We start from the raw sequence: 26363 nt of genomic DNA on the forward strand, positions 1-26363 counted from the left end.
GGTTAGTGAAACCCTTAGCTAACGGGGGTCCGGAGGTAGCACCCCTGGCAGCGGGGTCAAGTGGCGGCCTCCCCTAGCAGGGTCCAAGGGGCAGAGTCCTTTACTAAAAATTCATCAAAAAACTGACTTTCCATGATTCTAGGTCAAGTCTAAACCAATCAAATCGAATCGAATCACAATTCTAATCGAATCGAATCAAGGATTCTAATCAAATCAAATTGCAATTCTAATCGAATAAAATCAAGGATTCTAATCGAATCATGGATTCTAATCGGATCGAATCACAATTCTAATCGAATCCAATCAAGAATTATAATCGAATCGAGTCATGGATTCTAATTGAATTGAATCATAATTCTAGTCGAATTGAGTCATGGATTCTAATCGAATCGAATCGAGTATCTTAATCGAATCGAAAGAAATTTCCAATCGAATTGAACTACTCATTCGATTTGATTTGTTAGTTGATTTGATTCGTTTACTTTCCGTTTGAATCAAGTTCCTTAAGGGCTTGACTCAAATCTGGTTTCCACTTCCATCACTTTATAGCCTTTCCTTTTGACTTGTTTGGCCCGTCTTGCATAAGAAGCGAGCCTTGGACTATAACCACATCGTTTCCTTACACTAACCCGGTCCAAGCGTTACCCTTTTGGGCCGATTTCGACTCACACGTGGTTTTTCATAACCAAGTTTATACTTTGCTTTCATAATAAGGTTCGATTTTCCTTAGTATCAAATCCTAAGGCAAAGCGTTCTCAAAAACTTAACCTTGAATCTAAAACGTACCTTTTTGGTTCACTTCTAGCTTCGGGTTTGGTTTAACGCATGAATCTAGACATGTTCTTGCTTATATGACGAAGATCTAACACAAACTCTTCTTGGTTTGGATTCAGATCTAATCCGAAATGGAAGAGGAGTGTTTGTGTGTGTTTTTGAGTGTGTATGGATGCTGGAGGATGGAATGAGGGTTTTAGAGTTTTAGGGAGGTTTAAGGGTGTTTATATACCCTTAGGCCCACGAACCCAAGAACCATTACCATCCCTTATTCCATTTTTGTTCTCCAAGCCCGCACTCTATTATTTATATTTAACTTACTAAATAATTCTTTTATTTATTATTATCAAAAGTAGGACGTTAAAAGTCTACCCTCCTTAAAAGAGGTTTCGTCCCCGAAACCTAACTATTGCTTAAACAAATTTGGGTAAAACTTGCGCATTTTTCTTCAACTTCACAAGTAGTATCTGATCCCTTACGATATTTCCATCTCACTTTCACCAAAGGAATATCTTTATGACGAAGCTGCTTTTATTTACGACCAACTATTTCTACATGCTGCTCAACATAGTTTAACTGTTCATCAACCTCAATGTCTACTAATAGCATATGAGACGTGCCATCATCTAGACATTTTCTCAAGTGAGAAACATGAAAAGTAGAGTGACCTCCTTCTAACTCCTCGGGTCAATCTAGCTTGTAAGCCACTTCACCCACACGTTTTACGATCTTAAACGGTCCAATGTACGTTAGACTTAACTTTCCTCTCTTTCTGAAATGAATAATCCTTCCAAGGCGAGATATTGAGCATCACATTGTCACCAATGCTTAACTCAATCGTTTGTCGCAGCTTATCAGCATAAGGCTTCTAGCGATCTTGAGCAGCTTTCATTCTTGCCCTGATCTGATCAAATATTGAAGAGGTTTCTTGCACAACTTCTAAACTTTCAATCTCTTTCTGACCAATATCTCGCCAACGTACATGAGTTCTACAACGTCTACCATACAATATCTCAAACGGTGGCATGCTAATACTCGAGTGGTAGCTGTTGTTATAAGAGAATTCTGCCAGATGAAAATGATCATCCAACTTCCTCCAAAGTCTAAAACATAAGCAAGTAGCGTATCCTCAAGGGTTTGGATAGTCCTTTCAGACTGCCCATCTGTTTGAGGATGATAGGCCGTACTGATGTTCAATCTTGTTCCCATAGCTTCATGGAACCTCTTCCAAAATTTTGAAGTAAAGCGAGTGTCTCTATCGCATGCGATCGACAATGGCACACCATGCTTAGCCACAACCTCTTTTATGAACACATTTGCTAACATTTCTGACGAAATAACATCTCGTATAGGCAGAAAGTGAGCACTTTTCGTTAAACGGTCCACTATCACTTAAATGGTATCTTGATGTCTAGCTGTAAACAGTAGCTTAGTTATGAATTCCATGGTGATGTGTAAGACCCCAAAATCCAGGAGTCCTACAATTGGTAATCATTCTAAACAAATTTAAATATAAAAGATTAACCAGTTTCATATAATTCAAAAATTCAACATAGAGTATGCTTGCAGCGGAAAATTAACAAAACATCCAAAGATTTTCCTTAAGACCAAAAAATGTAAATTAAAATTTTCTTAATTATTAACACGATAAGGAGCATCGACTAGAACTGCCTCGGGACCTCGGGTAGTCTTGAGCACCTCCAAGCAGTATTCCCATCCTTGCCAACATAACCTCTATCCTCAGCATGACCAGATAAAGTCACCCAAGGCTCATCTCGAGCCCCCCTAAGTTTCATCCACAACGGCGTACACAAAAAATAAACTCAGCTCCTCATGATTATCATTATCTAACACTGGTGAATCTTCCTAACAACTCTAGTCCGTTTTGGTTAACCGCCACCACGGGCCCCGATATGACCTCCTCTAACTACACTCTCATTAGTCCTACCTTAATCCTACGAAGATAGAGTCTTCAAGTAATCAACCACAAGTCATATTCAGCACATGGAAAGTAAGGGCAAACTGCTAATAACGTTGATCAAGTGTTATTAACTGTTTACTTTACCTGCCCGTTCTAAATACTTCTTGTTTATTACTACATTAATATTCTATCTAGCACAAGAAACAATTAAGGGAGGAAACATCCAAACATACATTGAAATATAAAGGTTACCTCTTGGAGTGCAGCTACCCGCAGTTGGCAATTCTAGTCTCTTTTGTAACTGTTCGAGTCCAAGCACCAAAGGATGCCCGGATCTCTTGAACGTTGGCTCTGATACCAACTTGTAAGACCCCAAAATCCAGGAGTCATACAGTTGGTGATCATTCCAAACAAATTCAAATATAAAAGATAAATCGGTTTCATATAATTCAAAAATTCAACATAGAGTATGCTTGCAGCGGAAAAAATTAACAAAACATCCAAAGATTATCCTTAAGACCAAAAAATGTAAATTAAAATGTTCTTAATTATTAACACGATATGGAGCGTCAACTAGAACTGCCTCGGGACCTCGGGTAGTCTTGAGCACCTCCAAGCAGTAATCACATCCATGCTCAACCTGAAATCATTCTAACATACACACAAAGTCAGCTTGAGCTGAGTGAGTTCATGTTTTTATCATCAAAATCTATTGAAGACCGACCAATGTATTTAATATACGACTTTCATCAAAATAAATAAATAAATAAATTATTTTTTCTCCGTTAAGCACGTAACATGGGTCACATCCTCTCAAGTCCAAAACACAAACTTAAGGACCTGGATAAACTTCCACCATAAGGACAGATAAACTGTTAGGGGACTTTTTAACATTCATTCGCCCCAAGGACAATCAAACTATCCCGGGACACATCCACCTTAACCCCCAATAGGGGAAGTAAGGAATTTTGTAACATCTCTTCGACCTGGTCACGGCTTAACAAAAACATCCTCGTGGTGGCCACACACACATACAAACAAAACAAACATAAATCATATAAACTTCCAAGCATATATAGCAAAATAACATAAACTATGCAACATCATCCAAACGCTTCAAAAGGGTAAAATCATCATAAAGCGTGTATGCTAGCCCAAAACGTAAAACATTTAAAAAGGAGCGTCATGAAACTCACCTGATATGGATCACATAAACATCATAACTGGATCCTCTAGCTAATCACTCACAATCCACAAGCCTGGGGATCTTCTGACACCAAAAAATCTAGCTTTTGACCTAGGGAAGCGTGCCAATTGATTTTAATTAGAATCTGTCCCTTGAACGACCTCTAGGAGTTTGGAATCGATTTAACTTGATCAAAAACGAAGGGTTTGGGGCCAAGGAGGGTTGCGGCCGCTAGTTTTTTTTTTTTGGGGGGGGGGCTTATGTTATATTATTCAACAAGTTAAACTTTAGTCCTTGCACTTTGTAATTCGATTCTTCTTACTCCCAAACTAAATGAAATACTTTTTGGACATGCCCATAGGTCCCCAAGCCCTTAAGCGAACCCCTAGAAATTAATTCACAAACTCTACACTTGTGTCATTCGATTTACGAGAACTTTTGGGGTGTTACACGATGTGTTCCCATTTTCATTCTGGTATCTCTAACGGCTGCATATTTCTATACGATTTCTGGTGTTCTTCTTTGACTTGCAAGAAAGTTAAGCACGTACTGACGTAATCCACTACTTCATTATTCACACCCGGCCACCAATAGTCTCTCTTTAGGTCTTGATACATTTTGGTGGATCTCGGACGAATTGAGTATCTCAACTTGTGAGCTTCATCTAAGATTCGACCTCTAAGATCTCCATGATGTGGAATCCACATACGGTCAAATCTAGTCTTCACACCATGAGTGTTATCCATTAGCTCGTCTTGCTGCCCGAAGATTCTTTCTTTCTTCATTAATCATTCTCCTATCAGCACCTCTGCCTGTACCTTGATGATCTCTCCAAAGAGATCTGAGTGAATGATTAACTTATAATACTTCACTGTTGCAATGACTTCTTCATTCTTATAGCTTAGCGCGTCGGCGGCCACATTAGCCTTACCAGGATGGGGTTTGATACCACAATCATAGTCCTTTATCAACTCTAACGATCTTCTCTGCCTCATGTTCAACTCTTTCTGCTTGAAAAAATACTTTAAACTCTTATGATCCGTATAAATAGCACTTAGTACCATATAAGTAGTGTCTCCAAATCTTGAGAGCATGCACTACTGCTGCTAGCTCTAAGTCATGTGTCGGGTAGGTTCTCATGAACTTTCAACTGTCTGGACGCATAAGCTATCACTTTTCCTCGTTTCATTAACACGCAACCTAACCCACGATGCGAAACATCAGTACAAACAACCAAATCCTCGTCACCATCGGGTAGGGCAAGGATTGGAGCTTGTGTGAGTCTTTTCTTCAAATCTTCAAAAGCCTCATCTTGGTACTTACCCCAATTGAATACTATAGTCTTTCGGGTTTATCCTTAGGGTTCCATATATGAGTACCAGGCTGTTTAGCAAGAGCGACCCACTTCTTGTCTTTCTTCTTTTCCACCACCACATCGTCCACAGCCAGGTCTTCATAAACCATCTCTACGAGTTCAACAGCGGAGTTGAAAGTAGCAGGTTTACTAGCCCTGACTAAGGTGCGAACATTCTGTGGAAGTCTTCTGATGTAGCACTTGATCCTTTTCACTTTGGTGTTCACCATATCGGGCACCACCTAGACATGCAGTTGAATTCAATGGTGTAATCGCGGTGTATCATCTTCCCCGCCTTCAAATTCAGAAACTTCATCTCAACCCTCTCAACCTCAGCATTAGTACAAAACCGCTTCATAACCATTTTCTTCAAGTCATTCCACCTCATAGCCTTAATCTCTTATCGAGTCCTACTTTGCTCCACGGTTTCTCACCAGAACATGGCCTCATCACCAACGACTGGCTGGCATAACCCACCGCTTGATCGGGATGAAACTTGCTAATTCGGATAACCTTGTCCATAGCGGTTAACCCATTGGAGAGTGGTGACTGAATCCCCTAAACCACTCAACTTCGGCGGGTTGCAACCTTTAAACGACTTGTAGTTACACCCACCTCGGCCCTATCCTTCATTCACCAACCTTCAGAGACTTAACCTCGCTCGACTCACCTTTCTCATTCTTATCATCCGTCTTACTACTCTCCCCTGCCTTTTAGCAGTCATTGAATGGCTTTCAGTAGACTTATCAGGATGCAGATTCTTCACTACAGCAGCTACAGCTTGAGCAATGGCGGCTTGAACAACAAGATCAAGTTGATACCCTTCATTGTTACTCTGATCTCACACAGTTGCACTTCTTTCCTCTCTTGTGCTAGTTATTGCTTCTTCAGAAGGTTTCCGGGCTATACGTGGCCTACCACGACGTCCCGTACGACCTCCTTGACCAACAACCTTACTTTCTCCAACCATTCGTATTCTACAAGGAAACACAAACGTCGTCACTCAAGAAACTATTTAGTACAAGGATAGTAAGACTGACAGGTAATAATAGTGGCCAACGGTGATTGGTGATCGCGTCACTCTCTGTGTCCTATACAATTCCCTTTGTGAGTCCATTTGCGCTAAGTTCTACTTTTAAACGGTTAAAGAATCAATTAAACAATTCACAAATGATCAAATATTCCTATCTCTAACCATTAAGCTAACTTGCTTACACATTCTTACATTACACATGAAATTAATTATGTACTTCACCTTTACTTAGCTTGCTTGAGTGACACATGGCTTTCTTGAACTGACATCTTGTTTCTTTTCTTACTCAAGTCCTATTCTCGGTTCGAGTCTAAGCATGTATGATGCTTATTTTTCTCAAACTTATGCTCTGATACCAACTTGTAAGGCCCTGGTCCTAGTGTAAGGCCCCGGTCCCGGTGCCCTACTTTACATTTGATTTACTCATAAACACAGTTCTAAATATCATAATGAATTAAAACTTTTCGCAGAATAATTAAAAGGTCAACTATTTCTTACAAACCAAGAATACTTGTCTTAAAACATCACAACTTGTCTTAACATAAAAGTAATACATCATGTCTTTCTTATCTAAATGCCAGCCACTCAGTCCATACCATGTGCCATCATCAAGCCAACTCCTTTAACCTATTTACTTGCGTGCATACTAAAAGTCAGCTACGCTGAGTGAGTTCTAGTTAATCAGGCAACATATATTACGTTCACATACCACATAATTAACCTGCCTTATTTTTTTTGGTACATACACAAGTACGCATATACATACTTTCATACTTTCATTTTTTCATATCTTCACATACATAATTATACATTTTAAAGAGCCTTTCACCCATTAAACCTCACCGATATTATTAGGGTGTGTTCCCTAACATCACTGATATTATAAGGGTCTGGTCCATATCATCACATATATTATAAGGGTCTGGTCCCTATCATCACATATATTATAAGGGTTTGGTCCATATCATCACATATATTATGAGGGTCTGGTCACTACATTCCATACGAACGTACCACTATACAATCATACATACCTTTCTTCATATTATCTATCATATCTTTATATACATACTTTTAACCTTTTCTATATTATTCAAACATAATCCTTAAGACATCCATATAGCATGCACTTTGTAGGTCCCCCCGGGGCGTCGCCGATCGATACGAGATCCGCACGAGGTCTAGGAGTGCGGAATCCTCCTAGACTCGTTTATTGGTGTAGGAGACGAAGAACACGATTATACAAACACAAACACGAACAAACACACGAAGAGGATAAACACATCTGCAGATCTTTTCATATAATAATCAAACCACGTTACAAATCGAACATAAACCAAAACACGTCCGACCCGAGGTGAGCTCTACCTCGGGCCGTCCCACACGACTCTCCCTCTCGGTTTCTCTCTAGACAATTGAACTGTAACACAAAACTCTCTAACTTTCTGGATCCACAAACCTAAACAAGACACGTATATATATATATCGAAACAACTTCGCGGGCTTGGGCTTGGGCCAGTAGGCGAAGTTGTTATAACTTCGCCTATGGCGAAGTTGTCCTAACTTCGTTTTTCGTTTCCGCTGATCAGAATTGCATAGCGACGGTCACAAAATGCACCAACAGACTCCCCTTTGACCGTTGCTCTCAATTCTAACAAACACAAAAGATCATCTGTTACAAAACATGCACCAACAGAGGCCCTCTTAACTGATGATCTTCTGTTTGCCCTTCAACCAGCCGTGTCTGAAACTATCTTGTAGCTTCACAAATCTACCAATCACCCAGCGTCTTCCATATCAGATCTCCCCTTCAGTGTAAGCTTCTCCGACTATATAGATTGAGGTCTTTGAAATGCATGCATCCCCGTGCCTAAATGATCATCTCAACCAATCACGTGAGTCCTTCTGACTTCACAACACGTGAAGTTGGGCTCCCTCCACAACTTCACCAACACGTCGGCATACGATAAGGTTTAATCTTCAACTACTCAACATCAAGTGATCAATTTCATCACAAAACCACCTTGACAGAATCTAACACACATGACCATTAATTAATCCGAAGCATCTTCAATCACCAGGGATAACGATCAAGAACATAAACACTTTAATTCCCGATTAAATCCAACTTGTTCCAGAATTTTCACTTTAATAAATAACCATCACGTTTCAGGATCCAATTCTCGAACGCCTTGAAAATAACATAAATAATATGCTCTGACCGCAATCCAGTAATGACAAAAACCTTCAGTTCAATTTGACTTTCTTCAGTTGGTCAACCTCGAACAACAACTATTTCATTTGCCCACAAACACCCAAATATGTGTCAATATCCAGTTTCAATCAATATCCCATTCACAAACTCAACTTCATATCCAGAGTTGACACGTATTTGTTCACACGTAAGACCAAGAGATAACAAGTTTCACTCGTTGACGGAACAACGTCTTCGGTCTCACAATAATCGTGTACACCTGGCCATACAAACGAAAACTCCAAACACTTTTTTTTTTTTAACTTCGCCTAAAAGTCAACTTCGCCCCTCCTTAACTTCGCCTGACCAAAACTTCGCCTGAGATAAGCGAACTTGTGAGGTAGGCGAAGTTGTGAATAACTTCGCTTAACCTTATATCTTTGCCTAAACCCTAAAATTTAAGCGACAACTTCGCCTGAACCCCATAACTTCGCCTGCGGCGCTGATCGGCCAGAAACGATCAGAAACGTGTCAGAAACACCAAAACGCAGATCTCGAACCATAGCATAAGAGCCTAAGGCTCTGATACCACTTGTAAGTCCCCCCGGGGCGTCTCCGATCGATACGAGATCCGCACGAGGTCTAGGAGTGCGGAATCCTCCTAGACTCGTTAATGGTGTAGAAGACGAAGAACACGATTACACACAAACACATACACGAACAAACACACGAACGGGATAAACAAATCTGCAGATCTTTTATATCATAACCAAACACGTTACATACCAACATAAACAGAAACACGGTCGACCCGAGGTGAGCTCTACCTCGGGCCGTCCCACACGACTCTCCCTCTCGGTTTCTCTCAAGACAAATAAACTGATCACTCAAAACTCTAACTTTCTGGATACACCAACCTAACCAAGACACACACACACACACACACACACACACACACACACATATATATATATATATAAACAACTTCACGGGCTTGGGCTTGTAGGCGAAGTTGTTACAACTTCGCCTAAGGCGAAGTTGTTCTAACTTCGCCTATGGCGAAGTTGTCATAACTTCGTACATCGTATCCGCTGATCAGAATTGCATAGCGACGGTCACAAAATGCACCAACAGACTCCCCTTTGACCGTTGCTCTCAATTCTAACAAACACAAAAGATCATCAGTTACAAAACATGCACCAACACACTTACCACTTAAGATAAGTGTATTAACTAATCACATCGAGTACGCACACAACCCCGAAAACATAATATGAAAATGGGGCTAGAAACTCACCCGGATCCTATTACGTTCAGAGCTAACAGTATTCCCATTCCTTAGTTGTGCATGGCTAACTCTATATCAAGTATAAGTATACATTAAATATCCTTTTATTTAAACAATACTACCCTAGTTAGTGAACTAGTTTGACTTAGCTAACTGGTTTATTGTTTAGAATTGGGTCGCATTCGTATGCCAACGAATCGCATCCCATGGCTAGGAACGAGTCGCATCTCATTTCTAAACTCATCTAATTTCATTTTCAAATGAATCTAAACGAATCGAATCACATTTCAAACGAATTTAATTTTTTCTTCAAACGAATCTAATCATTTTTTCAAACGAATCTATTTATTTTTCAAACGAATCTAATATTTTTTTTCCAAAAAAATCTAATCTTATTTTCAAACAAATCTAATCTATTTTTCAAACGAATCTAATCTTTTTTTTTTCAAATGAATCGAATCCCTTTTACAAACGAATCGAATCCCTTTTTCAAACGAATCTAATCTTTTTTTTCAAACGAATCTAATCTTTTTTTTTCAAACGAATCTAATCTTTTTTTTTTCAAACGAATCTAATCTTTTTTTTAAACGAATCTAATCTTTTTTTAAACGAATCGAGTCTTTTTTTTCAAACGAATCTAGTCTTTTTTTTTTCCAAACGAATTTAATCTTTTTTTCAAACAAATATCGCCTAATAATTCTTTTATCACCAAGTTTATGTTTTTTTATACATGCTAGGGTCTTATTTACTATCCTACCTGGTTTCATGCCAAACCAACTTCGTATACCCGCCCTTTTCACAAACCCAACACTACTCGTTTTACACGAATCGAACCAACTAACCCATTTACCCCCAATTTCATTTCTTTATCAATAGTCGTGACCCGATCTATCATTTTATCGATTTTCATGGCAATATGACATCAAATACGCAACGGTTTTAACTAAAACATACATTTTTCCGGTTTTGGTCCGATTTCGGCTCGATTCCGATTCAAGCTGGGCTTAAGCTAGGATCTTGGTATGCTTCATAATTGTTTGACGGATATTGAATCATCGAAAACATCTTGTTTTGTCTCGGATCTGGATCCAAATGGAAGGAGTGTGTTTGTGTGTGTGTATGGAGGCTGGAAGATGAAAAAGAGTTTTAGGGTTTTAAGGAGGTTTATATTGCTTATATAGGACAAGCCCATGGACCTTAAGGCCCATAACCCATTCTCCTAATCCATCTTTTAATTTTTTATTTTCCAAGACCACACTTCACTTATTATTATTCATAAACATAGTTCTAAATACCATAATAAATTAAAACTTTTCGCAGAATAATTAAAAGGTCAACTATTTCTTACAAACCAAGAGTACTTGTCTTAAAACATTACAACTTGTCTTAACATAAAAGTAAAGCATCATGTCTTCCTTATCTAAATGCCAGCCACTCAGTCCATACCATGTGCCATCATCAAGCCAACTCCTTTAACCTATTCACTTGCGTGCATACTAAAAGTCAGCTACGCTGAGTGAGTTCTAGTTAATCAGACAACATATATTACGTTCACATACCACATACTTAACCCGCCTTATTTTTTGGTACATACACAAGTACGCATATACATGCTTACTTTCATACTTTCATTTTTTCATATCTTCACATACATACTTATACATTTTAAAGAGCCTTTCACCCTATAACCTCACCGATATTAATAGGGTGTGGTCCCTAACATCACTGATAATATAAGGGTATGGTCCATATCATCACATATATTATAAGGGTATGGTCACTATCATCACATATATTATAAAGGTTTGGTCCATATCATCACATATATTATAAGGGTCTGGTCCCTATCATCACATATATTATGATGGTCTGGTCCCTACATTTCATACGAACGTACCACCATACATTCATACATACCTTTCTTCATATTATCTATCGTATCTTTATATACATACTTTTAACCTTTTCTATATTATTCAAACATCATCCTTAAGACATCCATATAGCATACACTTACCACTTAAGATAAGTGTATTAACTAATCACATCGAGTACGCACACAACCCCGAAAACATAATATGGAAATGTGGCTAGAAACTCACCTGGATCCTATTACGTTCAGAGCTAACAGTATTCCCATTCCTTAGTTGTGTACGACTAACTCTATATCATGTATAAGTATAAATTAACTATCCTTTTATTTAAACAATACTGCCCTAGTTAGTGAACTAGGTTGACTTAGCTAACTGGTCTATTGTTTAGAATTGGGTCGCATTCGTATGCTAACGAATCGCATCCCGTGGCTACGTACGAGTCGCATCTCATTTTCTAAACTCATATAATTTCATTTTCAAATGAGTCTAATCTTATTTATCGAATCCCATTTCAAACGAATCGAATCACATTTCATACGAATCTAATTTTTTTTTCAAACGAATCTAATCATTTTTTCAAACGAAACTATTTTTATTTTCAAACGAATCTAATCTTTTTTTTATACGAATCCATGTTTTTTCCCAGATAAATCGAATCCCTTTTTCAAATAAATCGAATCCTCTTTTCAAACGAATCTAATCTTTTTTCCAGACGAATCTAATCTTTTTTGTTTCCAAACAAATCTAATCTTTTTTTCAAACAAATCTAATCTATTTTTCAAGCGAATCTAATCTTTTTTTTCAAACGAATCGAATCCCTATTACAAACGGATCTAATTTTTTTTTTCAAACGAGTCAAATCTCTTTTTCAAACGAATCTAATATTCTTTTTCAAACGAAACTAATATTTTTTTCAAACGAATCTAATATATTTTTCAAACGAATCTAATCTTTTTTTTAACGAATTGAATCTTTTTTTCAAACGAATCTAATCTTTTTTTTTTTTCAAACGAATTTAATCTTTTTTTCGAACAAATATCGCCTAATAATTCTTTTATCACCAAGTTTATGTTTTTTTATAGATGCTAGGGTCTTATTTACTATCTTACCTGGTTTCATGCAAACCGACTTCGTATACCCGTCCTTTTCACAAACCCAACACTACTTGTTTTACCCGAATCGAACCAACTAACCCATTTACCCCTATTTCATTTCTTTAGTCGTGACCTGATCTATCATTTTATCGATTTTCATGGCAATATGACATAAAATACGTAACGGTTTTAACTAAAACATACATTTTTATGGGTTTGGTCCGATTTCAGCTCGATTCCGATTCAAGCTAGGCTTAAGCTAGGATCTTGGTATGCTTCATAATTGTTTGATGGATATTGAATCACCAAAAACACCTTGTTTTGTCTCGGATCTGGATCCAAATGGAAGGACTATTTTGTGTGTGTGTTATGGAGGCTGGAAGATGAAAATGAGTTTTAGGGCTTTAAGGAGGTTTATGGTGCTTATATAGGACAAGACCATGATCCTTAAGGCCCATAACCCATTCTCCTAATCCATCTTTTATTTTTTTATTTTTCAAGACCACACTTCACTTATTAGGGTGGGGTTAGAATAAGAAGTGAGTTATTTGTAAGAAGTGTGAGAAGTAATATCGGCCGTTGGATGTGATCATTAGATGGTGGATATTGTTAGTGTGTTTTTTGTACGGTGTGTTTTATTTTGTTAGTTCGGTGTGTTTTTTGTTCGGTGTGTTTTATTTTTTTAAGGGTAAAAAACACTTCTTACACTTCTTAGGATAGTTTTACTTCTTATTTTAACCTTGCTCTCACTTATTATTATTCAACATAATTAAATAATAACACACAACTAGATAAATAAAACTCTATTTATTATTCGAAAAGTAGGATGTTACAAATTCTTTTTAAGAATGCATTTTTTTGTAAACATGCAATTTTAACGGCAAAAGAATTACTTACTAACATTTTGAACAACAATTTATTTTAAACGCGTTAATACACTATATTGTATTTAAATTTATTCTGTTATTAATTAAAATAAGGTAAATAAAAATTAATTTGTTATTAACTAAAAATTAGGCACTTGTAACCGAACAATTTAAATGATTTTTAATCTGTTTATTATGAACTACATTTTATCTTTTTGATAATATATTTTTAATAATATTGAATATATATATGTTTACACAAATTTGTATTATTTTTTTTTTGAAATGATACGAAACCAATTAAAAGACATGTTTTAATTAAAAAAGTGTGTTCGAATCAAGTTATGTTTTAATTAAGATGTACATTTGAATTAGTTTATGTTAACTACTGCCGCAAATATATTTCTCCATAAATTATTTACTTATTTCTGGTTTACTTAATTTATATTGTTTCCATACTTAGCAATAAAATTCATAAATTTAGATGTAGTCCATATAAAACACTAGTTTTTTTGGTTTTTAAGTGAGATCATACCAATTATTTTTTATATTTAAATTTGAACTAAACTTTTCATAAACACATTATGCTAAATAGAATCAACAAGACCAAAATTATTTCGACTCATAGATTGGTTCTAAAAGTCGGTGTGCCAATAATGCTAATAAGGAATATTGATGAGAAGAAAAGTTTGTGTAACGGAACTAGATTTCGAGGTAGGCATTTTTTGAGATAAAAGTTATTTAAAGTACTAATATTGGTTATCGCACTTATATACCTCATAGTGGTCTAACCCATTCAGCTAATAAACTTCCATTTAAATTGAAGAGAATGTAGTTTCCAATTGTAGTTTGTTTTGCAATGACCATTAACAAAAGTCAAAGTCAGTCTCTAACAAGAGTTGACATATAACTTAGAGACCCGGTGCTTATACATAAACAATTTTATGTAGCTTTATCAAGAGTAAAGAGTAGAGACACTGTTAAAATTCTTATATTAGACAAGGAATGCAAAGTTACAATAAAACAAGAAACATGGTCTAAAAGGAAGTCTTTAGTAGTTTATGAATTTTACATTTTCAACTTATGATTATATTTCCAAATATTGTAATTTAAATGTTATTTGGATCTAGCTTTATATTTCACAACCATCTATTCTCGTAACTACAATATTTACAACTTAAAGTATGTTGTCGTCTCGAATAACATATAACAACTTATGTTGTATTTTCAAATTACATGTGTTTTTTTCAAAAATTTCAATATTTCCATATGTGTCATACACGGGTCAATAACATAGTATATATATATGTTTAATTGACGTTTTTTATATTCATAGGTCAATAACATAGTATAAAAATAAATCATGAAATCATGTATTTGTAGGGAAAAAAGCAATCATGTCACCCCGATGTTTTAGGAATATAAGATGAAGCTAATTTATAGATTTTAGGTTTCTCAAAGTTGAAACTTTTTTTTTTATTGTTGGTGTGGTTGGTGATGGTGTGGTTAGTGGATTGTGGTGTTACTGTGTTAGTGGTGGGATGATGATAAGGTTTATAGCATTCTTCAACTTAATGTATGAAGATGAGGTTAGTGATTTAGGTGGGTGAAGCCTTGAATGGTACGAACTAAAATCGATATTTGGTTAATATATTTTAAATTTTTCAGGAAAGGACGAATTAGATTGAGACACCATATTGAAAATTGAAAATAATTTATTATATCAAAAAGTAATAATATAATTTTAATAAAGCTTTTGTATCAGTTATTATTATTATTATTATTATTATTATTATTATTATTATTATTATTATATTTGTTCCCACACACTTTAATGCATATTTTTATTACCCCTTGCAAAACATGAGCCTTGTAATTAATCTGAACCAGATTTCTTTGATCGATGACAACGGTTGATTTAGTTTATTTTATCTGATTTTATTTGTATTTTTTATTCCACTGTTGCACATGTCAGATATATATTCTTAATTCATTTGTATTTTCTACTTCTATTCCATCGTGTAATCCCACGTTATTTACCTTGACAAAACAAATCTAATATGTTGGTTTGGAATATTCTATTAAAAATCGTTTTATAAAACATGGATATTAGTTTTTAATACTTTTAACTTTCAAATGCTGAATGATAGCATTCTCAACTTTTGATTTGTTATTCACCACTCCCAACTTTTATCCTATTTGTTTCTGGCACTCCCGAACTTAACGAATCCTATCTCTGTTAGTTTTCTTAATGACGTAAAATTAATTATTAACGAAAAGTAGGCTGTGGGTCCCACGCTATCTTCTTTCTTCAACATAATACTTTAACAACCTCCATTTCCGGAAGCCTCGTTTTTCCGGAAAATATGGTTTTTTAGTGACCTCGTTTTTCTGACAATCGAGATAGTGTAGAGGTGTAGAAGGATGATGGAGATCATGCAGATTGTGCACAGGTGGAGAGACGATGAAGATGGTGCTCGCTGGAAACATGCAACTTGTTTTTCCGGTGAGCAGATGATTCCGGAAGGTGGTTGGGTGCGACATTGGTGGTGGGGAAGAGTGGCGGTGGGCGGTGAAATGATGGATATGGTGCTCGCCGAAACATGCAACTCGTCTTTTCGGTGAGCAAAGGATTCTGACGACACTAATGGTGGCAGTGGGTGGAGATTGGTGGCAGTGGGTGGAGATTGTGGTCGCTTTGGGGGTGGACAGTGGAATGGTAGCGAGTTTTTGAGATCTAGGGTTTTGAATTTATGAAGGTGGGTGAAGATGTAATATGTTAAAAAAGAACGTGGGACCCACAACCTACTTTTTATTAATAAGAATTTCCACGTCATCGAGTAAACTAACAGCGTTAAGGTTCATTAAGTTTGGATGTGCCAGAAACAATAAGGGTGAAAGTTAGGAGTAGTTGATAACAAATTGAAAATTGGGAATGTTATCATCCACGCGAGTGAAAATTATGAGTATTAAAAACCAATATCCCTATACAATATAGTCAAACATGCACATGACATGACTACACGAAGGAAAATGACACATATTCATAAAACATATTTCATTTTAATCTTACACCTCAGATCGGATATAAACTAAGAAAAGGCTATAGATTTCATCTTTATCGTTAAGGAATTTTTATTACACTACTCATCATTGAGATTTTGTCACAAAATTATCCGGACCCTAATTCGTTGAGACTAGTCTTTCAGTCGTTCGGTCGCGTGTTTTGTTATTAAAAAATATTAGAAACTCAATAAAAAGGGGCGTCTTGTTCGGTAGACCGACGTTCAGTCAGTCGTTGGAAATAAGCAACAGTCCAACACAAATTTCTTTTATTATTATTATTACTTTTATTTTGATTCATCTGTAAAACTCTTGCTACATCATCATTTGCAACATCTAATCCTAAAAAATCCACATATGGTTTATTGGAATTGGTTTGCTGTAAATCTCTTTCTCCCAAACTCTTGAACGGCACAAGCTTCTCACTTCATAATCTGGTGAGAATTTGTTTGCAGTTGATCGAGTGGTGGTTGAGGCGGCAGTTTTTCACGAGGTGGGGGCAGAGAAGTAGTGGTTTGATGGTGTTTGTATTTGTTGGGTTTTAGGTTGAAGAGGTTGAAAAGGTTTGATACTTTGATTCCAACAACCAACGTCGGCATGGTGATAAACATTGTTTCTATGTTTTTGGTTTGTTTTTAATATAATAAACATTTATCATAAACTATTTTTATTTAATATTGGTTGGGTTGTGAATGAGAGTGAAAAAATTAGGTTTAGTTGGTTGTGTATGTGAAATAGAGAAATTAGTTTTTTTTAATAAAAAGTTGGGTTGAGTTGGGTTGTGAATGAGAGTAGCCTGATTGAAGTGAAGCACTGAACAAGACTAATAATGCCACCTGTGCTTTACACATAAGGTTCACCTCTTTCACATGTAATCTCCTCACATTTTTAGTTTTTTTCTTTCGGAAAACCCTAAAGTTTCAATTTAATAAATTGAGTTCCTCGGTATCTCGCTTTAACTTTTTTCTCACAAAATGTCCCCACAACACGAGTGGAGGCCACGGTGTTAGACGGGCAGGCGACATTGTTTCAATCCAATTATAATGAATCACGTGAAGGTTAATCTTGATTAGTAATAAAATTAAGGGTTTATTTAGTTATGATTTAATTTTAGTTATTTGAATTATAATAGGTTTAGTAAATGTTTCGTTTTGAAGAGAACATTTAGTAATTGGCTTGGAGAACAAATTTGGTGAGACTATAAATAGTTGTGTATATTATTGTTTATTTTGTGTCATGGAGTCTCTTCTCCTTGTAAGTTTGGTATGCTCGTGTAGTTTGTTTGATTATATGAAAAGAGTCAATGGTTGTCACCTCATGTATCGTGTTCGTTTGATCTAATTGTTTAATCCGTCTGGCCAACAATAGGTATAAGAGCCGAGGCTCGTTGAACACACGGTGTTCAAGAACGCATTAATAATAGAAACACAAACGAACACAAGATATTTAGGGTAAACCTCTCAAAAATATTATTATAATCAATAAACTAGCTCAAAAATTGAATATAATAATCCCTCTCATAATATAATAAGCGTAATCATGGCTATGTATTTATAGGGTGACCCAACTTGACGAACAAGTAATTACAAAATATAAAGCCCAGTTGGAACCCCATAAACCCATTACAACATTAATGAATCCCATGGGCCCAATAGGTCCAACCCGGTCACCTACACGTGACCAGCCTATTATGATGGAAATTACCAACAATCATCCCCTAATTTCCGACTCGAAACTAGGAGATCTTCAAAGCCGAGCAATCTTCTCATTTAATCAAAGTTGATTCTCGCAAGTGCTTTGGTAAGAATGTCAGCTCGCTGTTCCTTGCCACTAATGTGCTCCACCGCTAACACTGTCGACTTTACATCCAAATGATGTAATTTCCATCCTTTAGTAGCTGCAATGGCAATGAGCGTACAAACAGTTTCAAGTCTCGCCACAGGAGCAAATACCTCGTCAAAATCGACTCCGGGTTGTTGCACGTAACCCTTTGCCACGAGTCTTGCTTTATGTTTATTAATCGAACTGTCCGCATTTCTTTTCACCTTGAAAACCCGCTACAATCCGATAGCTTTAGCTCCTCTTGGTAACTTGGTCAACTTCCATGTGTTGTTTCATTTAATGGAAATGGGTTTGTAAACAAAAATAACATGGAAAAATATTCAACAAACTGTGAAAATGTCGATGATGCGTAACTGGATGTTATGAACATTCGAATGAATCTTTGTAGAGAACAATTGGTGATACCATATAAGAAACCAGAGAGAAATATGGAGGAGAGAAAACTATTCATTCATTAGAATTATTATAATAACAATACAAATGCCATACACACACACACACACACACATGCATATACAAATAAGCCCTCAAAGGAACCTGAAAATTGGTGTGACTCTCCAGAGGCACGATCTTGAGTTGAGGAATCAAAAAGCGTCCATGCAGACCATCGAAAATCGAGTTGGACAGATTTCTCAGCTCCTCTCTGGGAGACATCGGGATAGCCTTCCTAGTATCACCGAAATGAATCCAATTGATAAGGCTAAGGCTAAGGCTATTACCCTGAGGAGTGCCAGAACTACCATTCCTGTTGATGCATCGGTTTTCACACCAAAACCGATTGCTGATGAGATCAAGACTGAGAATCCTGGTGAGGTGCAGTCAATGCTAGACCCAGCAAGTACCGCACAACCTAGTGAGCTAGTCAGGACTTATGTTCCTCCCATTCCATATCCAGGCCGTTTGAAGAAACCGAAGATGGAAGCGTAGTACGGGAAATTCTTAGAGCTTTTTAAGTAGTTACACATTAATCTTCCGTTCCTTGATGCTTTGAAAGAAATGTCGAAGTATGCTAAGTTCTTGAAAGAGGTCCTCTCGAATAGGAAGAAGTTGGAGCTTTCTTGTGTCACTTTGAATGAGGAATGCTCCACAGTCCTTCAGAATAAACTGCCCAAAAAAATGACTGATCCGGGTAGTTTCACCATTCCTTGTTTGATCGGTAGTTTGTCGGTTAGTAATGCTTTAGCCGACCTAGGTGCTAGTATAAACTTGATGCGCTATTCTGTTTTTCCAAACTAGACCTATGTGAGCCTAAGCCTACTCGCATAAGCATCCAGCTTGCCGATCGTCCTGTGAAATATCCTTGCGGAATAGTTGAGAATATGCTTGTCAAAAATTGATAAATTCGTGTTTCCTGTCAATTTGTGATCTTAGACATGGATGAGGATAAAAATGTACCACTTCTCCTAGGTTGTCCCTTCCTAGCCACTAATAGAGATCTCATTGATGTATGCACCAACAGACTCACTCTTAGAGTTGGAGACGAGGAGGACCTTCTATATTGGGATATCCATGAAACATCCACTCCTAGAGTTGGAGACACGGAGGACCTTCGATCATGATGACGTACTCTACATTGATCCTATTGATTCTTGTGTGTGTTAACACCTTCAAGACACGTGTGAGGAGAGTTCTTTAAATACTCATTTGGTTAGTAGAGAGGGTTCACCTTGTCTTGATTAGTTTATTAGCGGTGCGTTTGGATGCCAACACTGATGCCAGGTTACAGCTCATGGAGCGGGGATGCTGGAGATGCAACATGGGATGCTACATATGCAACAAGGGATGCTGCAGATGCAGCATCAGATTAGTTGGGTCGTCGGTTACCTCGTCGCTGTTCAGCGTGGTGTTAGGTATGAGGTACCACCCCACCTAGTTTTGACCACGAGGAAAACATGTCAGGCGTTAGACGCGGACGAGGCGACGATGTGGACGACACCGGTCAGGGATCGGGTGTCAGACGCAGAGCTGATGACCACGTCGATGTTCGTGATGCGACGTTTACTGCCCCCGATGACGATACTGACGACACCCCCGTTTTTATAGTTTGTATATTTTGTTTTATTTTGTAAAAACTAGATGTTTTGTATATAATACATTTTTTAGTTTGGTATATATACATGTTTATTGAACGAACTACTAAAAATCGAGTTGATTGTTAATAACAACTATTTATTAGTAATAAATCAAAAAACAAAGAAAAACACAACTTTTTTAAAAAAGTGTATTTTATAAAAATATAAAAAAAAATAAAAAGAAAAGGAAAAAAAGAAAAAAGATTAACATAATAAGACAAAAAGATGGTGGGATTTTGCATAAAAATCCACCAATACGTCGCGTATAGCGCTATACGCGGCGTATACGTAAAGTTAAATTTCTTTGCTTATTATTATTATTATTATTATTATTAATATTACTATTATTACTACTATTATCATTATTAAACATATAACACTTAGTAATGTAATTGATTTTAATTATTGGTTTTTTATTATTATAATTAACATACATATATATATACAAAATTATCTGGTTATTTCACTACTATTACATGTGAAGAATATGGAGTGAGCCCCACTAATACCTATGAAGAACATGTACGACTTATAAAATCCGCGAAAAATGTAGAAAGTAGAATTGTGGAATGTAAGAAAGAATGTAAGTGCAGGTTTTGTATGAATAGTATCCTCGGATATGAACGTGTGTGTTTGAATGTGTAAGAATACCTTGTGACTTGTTAAACTAGAACTCATTTACTCGCAGGCAAATAGATTAAAGAACCTAGCTAAGTGGCAGAAAAATAAAGAAGCGAGCATATGAAGAAAGAAGTTGTTTTGATATTTTATGATGTTTGAACTTAAAATACATGTTTGAATTATTGTTCTGACTAAGAATATGTAATAGATGATTGAAGTTTTTATTATTACGCGAAAGTTTTAATTACTCAGATTTTAGAACTGTGTTAATGAGTAAATCCAACGACAAAGTAGGGCGCCCACGTCCGGAGCCTTACAAGTTGGTATCAGAGTATAAATTTGAGAGAAATAAGCATTCTTCATGCCTAGACTCAAATAAAGAATGGGAATAAAAGAAGAAAAGAAATAAAGATGTCAGTTCAAGAAAGTCATGTGTCGCTCCAGCAAGCTCGAGAATGGTAGATTACAAGATTAACTTTATGTGCAGAATGTAAGAATATTAGCTTAATTGCTCACTATAAGAATTGTAAGAATGTTAGCTTAATTGCTCGAGATAAATATAAATGATTAATAATGATTATGTGAAATTTCTTGTATGACTGTTTATATGTGATAGAACCTAGTACAAGTTAAAGTCATAATGGGAAGTACATAGGACATGATTAGTAATATATAAAGTTAATAACAATTGGCCACTGTCATTAACTAATTACCTTACAAATCATGTGTCAAATAATTCCTAGAGTGACAACCTTTGTCTTTCTTTAGAGTAGAGATATGATGACTGCTACCAAGGGATGAGTAGGTTGTACTGGATGCTGTGGTAGGACACATGCCAACCATATACCTTTTGAAGAAATGCGTGACAACATGATAATCGAAAGTAGTTGGACTCAATTGTAGAAACTAATGAAGGATGATCCCCATTGAAGCTTGTGGTCAGAGATGCTATTACTTAAGGAGTTGTTTTCTTTTTCTGCACTGCAATGCCAGCAACGCTCGTTGAAGCAATACATGTTACCCATACGGGAACCCAAGTGGAAGAAACATGGAGGAAATGTGATAAGTGTGCCGTACGAAGTCATAACTAGTGGGATAATTAGCAAGCTAACAACATTTGAATCTACTAGGGGACTTGTTGAGATTGAAGAAGCAAAGATGAATGAGGAAAACTAAGAGTTGTTGGTAGTTAAAAGTACAGTTGCAGATGACACTAAACCACAAAAGGAGTGGGCAGGAAATGAGGAGGTTGTCGTGTGGATTATTTGTGACAAAGGACACTCGAGAGAGTGTAGTTGTGTGTTTTAGACTTTCATGGTAAGGACTACTAACGATACTTGTCAAAGTTATGAGGATGGTTAAGAACTGCAAGATAGAATTAGAGGGACATGAGTTCCCTGCTACTCTTTTAGGAGGATTCGATGTAGTTTTGGGAGTGGATTGCCTATTTGAGTTTGAAGCTCAGATAGTGTGTAGAAGTAAGCTGATAAGATTGAAATCTTTAGAAGGAAGCACAATGACGGTTTATGGTGATAAAGAAAGTTTTTGGCTTAATGTCATTTCGATGATAAAAGCCAAGGGTTTTCTAAGACGAGGGAGTAGTCCTTACCTGGTGTATGTTGTGAAAGCTATGACCGTGGCAAACGAAGTAAAAGATGTCCCCGTGGTGTGTGACTATCTAGAAGTGTTCCCTGAAGACCTTCCAAGAGTACCACCGGAGCAGGAGGTAGAATTTCAGATAGAGTTAGTATCAGGAGCACAACTTGTTGCGAAAGCACCTTACTGTCCGGCGTTGTCCGAGATGAAAGTGTTAATGTTCCAACTACAAGAAATCCTCGACAAAGGTTTCATTCGGCCGAGTGTTTCCTCGTGGGGTGCACTAATGTTGCTCGTGAAGAAGAATACGTAAGTATCAGAATGTGTATAGATTATTGCGGGTTGAAAAGGCTTATGGTGAAGAATATATATCTGTTTCCACGGATTGACGATCTTTTGATCAATTACAAGGTACTAGTTTCTCCTGTATAGATCTCCGATTTGGCTATCATCAGTTAAAAGTGAAAGAGGCATACATCCCTAAGACAGTGTTTCAGACGCGATATGGAGACTACGAGTTTCTCATGATGTCGTTTGGATTGACGAATTCTCCAGCAACATTTATGGATATGATGAATAGAGTACGTCATATGGTGTTGGACAAATCTGTCATTGTCTTTATTGGTGATATTTTGATCTATTCAAAGAGTGAGTTTGACCATGTGGAACACTTGAGAGAACTGTTGGAGACACTGAAGAAAGAGAAACTATATGCTAAGATTTCAAAGTGTACAATCTGTAAATATCATTAGAGTTTGAAGTGTTTCTTTGAGAAGAAAGAACTGAATATGAAACAAAGAATATGGTTAGTTCTGATCAAGGATTATGACTGTAAAATCAAGTATTATCCTAGTAAGGCCAATGTGGCCACTAACTTCCTAAGCCGTATTGGTGAAGAAGTTATTCCCACGATTAAGTGATGTAAAGTAATTATTACTTTGGATTTCATGAGTGAGATCTGTGATGCTTTGTTAGAGGTTCTAAAGGATGAGAGCATGAAAAAGAAGGAACCAATCTTCAGTTTACACCAAGATTTGGAGGATAATACTTATGATGTAAAAATCAGCTTTGGTCGTATGTGGATTCCACGTTATGGAGATCTTCGAGGCCGAATCCTAGATGAAGCTCACAAGCCCGGATACTCGATTCATCCGGGGTACAACAAGATGTATCAAGACATGAATAAAGACTATTGGTGGCCAAGTATGAAGAACTAGGTTGTAGAATATGTTGGTAAGTGTTTGACTTGTTTGCAAGTCAAAGCAGTTAATCATAAACCGTATGGAAAGATTCAGACGTTAGAGATACCATAATGAAAATGGGAGCACATCACTATGGATTTCATAACTAAGCTGACCCACACAGCTAAACATCATGATACCATCTGGGTGACTGTGGATCGTTTAACAAAGAGTGCTCACTTTCGTCCTATATGAGAAGCTACCTTGTCAAAACTGTTAGCCAAAATGCTCATTAGCTAGATCGTGGCAAACACAGAGTGTCGCTTTCAATCGTGTATAATAGAGAGAGTCACTTTGCTTCGAGGTTGTGGAAGAAGTTTTGTGATGCTTTGGGAATGAGACTAAACATCAATACGGCGTATCACCCTCAAACAGATGGTTAGTTTGAAAGGACTATCCAAACCCTTGAGTATTTGCTACGTGCTTGTGTATTAGATTTTGCTGGTAGTTGGGATGATCAATTGCCTCTGGCAGAGTTTTCATACAACAATAGATATCATTCAAGTATTTGTATGTTGCCGTTTGAGATGTTATACGATAGACTATATAGAACTCCCATTGTTGGGGGAGAGATTGGCCAGAAAGATCTTGGAAGCTTAGAAGTTGTGCAAGAAACCTCTTCAAGGTTTGATCAGATCAAAGCAAGAATGAAAGTTGCTCAAGACTGACAAAAGTCTTATGCTGATAAGTATGACGACTGACTGAGTTTAACGTTGGTGACAACATAATGCTCAAAGTCTCGCCTTGGAACAGAATAATCCGCTTCAGATAGAGAGGAAAGTTGAGTCCGAGATACATTGAACCGTTTAAGATTGTAGATCGTGTGGTTGAGGTTGCTTATAAGATTGAGTTACGAGCAAAATTGGAAGGAATTCACTCTACCTTTCATGTTACTCATTTGAGAAAGTTTCTAGCTGATGACATGTCTCACGTGCCATTGGAAGACATCAAGGTAGACGAGTAGTTCAAATTATGTTGAGCAACCCATTTAGATCGTGGATCGAAAAGTAAAACAACTCCGTCACAAAACTATTTTTTTAGTTAAAGTGATATGTAATCATCGCAGGGATCATATGCCATTTGGGAAGTTGAAGAGGAGATGCGAAAGTTTTACCCGAATATGTTTAGTCCCTAAAACCTCTTTTAAGGAGTGTGGACTTGTAACATCTGACTTTTATTGAAATAATAAATAAAGGGAATCTATCTAAAGTTGTGTGTTATTATTTATTTAGTTTTAATAATAATAAGTTGAGTGGTGGGATTAGGAATTTAAAACATGGATTTAGGGGTGGATATGGGCTTAAGGTCCATGGGTTTAGTGAGGAAACACAAGATTCATCATGATTCACGATACAATAGGATCTAGTCTATGATATGATCAATTAATGAGTAATTAGGGCTTTATGTGTGTTTGTATGTGTTTTGTTGAAAAACGCTATACGAGCCAAGATCTAGCAGCTAACATCGATACATCAATACGATAAACAGGAGATTGATTTTTAAATACTTTTCATTACGTTAATGGTGGAATACATACATTATGGTGGCTACAATATGTTATGGAGAGAATCCGGCATGGTAACGGTATGGAATAACTTAGGGCTCGGATCTCTACTAAATTATGAATAGGAACTGCCTATAAATAGGCCATCAGCTCCAATTCGTTCAGTTGGTCTCATTCGTTATATTGTAGTAACGAATGATACACCATTCGTTATACCTTGATAACGAATGGTAATACCTTAACGAATAAGCCATCATTAGTTATATCTACATAACGAATGAGCTCATAACTTAACGGATAGCCTAGTTAACTAACAAATGGACCCATTCGCTATTCAATCCATAGAGAATGGCCATTTTACATCAAATATACAGACTAGTTTATCTTTAACTTATTTGATAGGCTACAGACACCAAATAATGCACTAACAGACTCCCCCCTTTTCCGTAGCTATCGAATACTTTAACCTCGAATACTTTAACTGCAAATCATCAGTCACACTTCATGCACTAACAGACTCCCCCTTGACTGATGATTCAAGGGATTTGCAGATGGACAAATCTATAAGTCTTTTCAACAAACCAATAACTTGTAGCCTCTCATATTAGATCTCCCACTCAAAGTGAGCAACTATTGGAGATCATCTCGATCATCCACTAGCGTATGATATTGTTCAATCTTTCAACAATCAACAGAAAGTCATCAGTTATCTGTCAGCACCAGTAAAGAAAACATATCATTACGTTTGATCTTGTCACACATCTTCATGAACAACCCGATCATTCAACATCTCTCACTTCGGCTTTCCCTCTCTTGATAACGTTTATCCCAAATAACTCT

At 36.7% G+C, this 26363-nt stretch overlaps 1 protein-coding gene across 1 annotated transcript; it reads left to right on the plus strand.

Annotated features, from left to right (window-relative positions):
* Window positions 1-22536: 22536 nt before the first annotated feature.
* LOC143606261 (uncharacterized) lies at window positions 22537-23091 on the plus strand. Its single transcript, XM_077082084.1, has 2 exons — window positions 22537-22660; window positions 22757-23091. Exons 1-2 carry the CDS (start codon window positions 22537-22539, stop codon window positions 23089-23091), a joined length of 459 nt encoding a protein of 152 aa, XP_076938199.1.
* Window positions 23092-26363: the final 3272 nt, after the last annotated feature.

Source organism: Bidens hawaiensis, unplaced genomic scaffold, assembly GCF_021521415.1.
Source record: "Bidens hawaiensis isolate Kalapana, Puna unplaced genomic scaffold, B.hawaiensis_p1.1 tig00073904_1, whole genome shotgun sequence".
NCBI lineage: Eukaryota > Viridiplantae > Streptophyta > Magnoliopsida > Asterales > Asteraceae > Bidens > Bidens hawaiensis.

Bases quoted from the DNA above. Each gene is read 5' to 3' on its own strand.
- LOC143606261 (XM_077082084.1), top strand. From the start codon at position 22,537: ATGGTTAAGAACTGCAAGATAGAATTAGAGGGACATGAGTTCCCTGCT. The intron at 22,661-22,756 runs GTAAGCTGATAA...CGATGATAAAAG, and splicing joins AGCTCAGATAGTGTGTAGAA to CCAAGGGTTTTCTAAGACGA.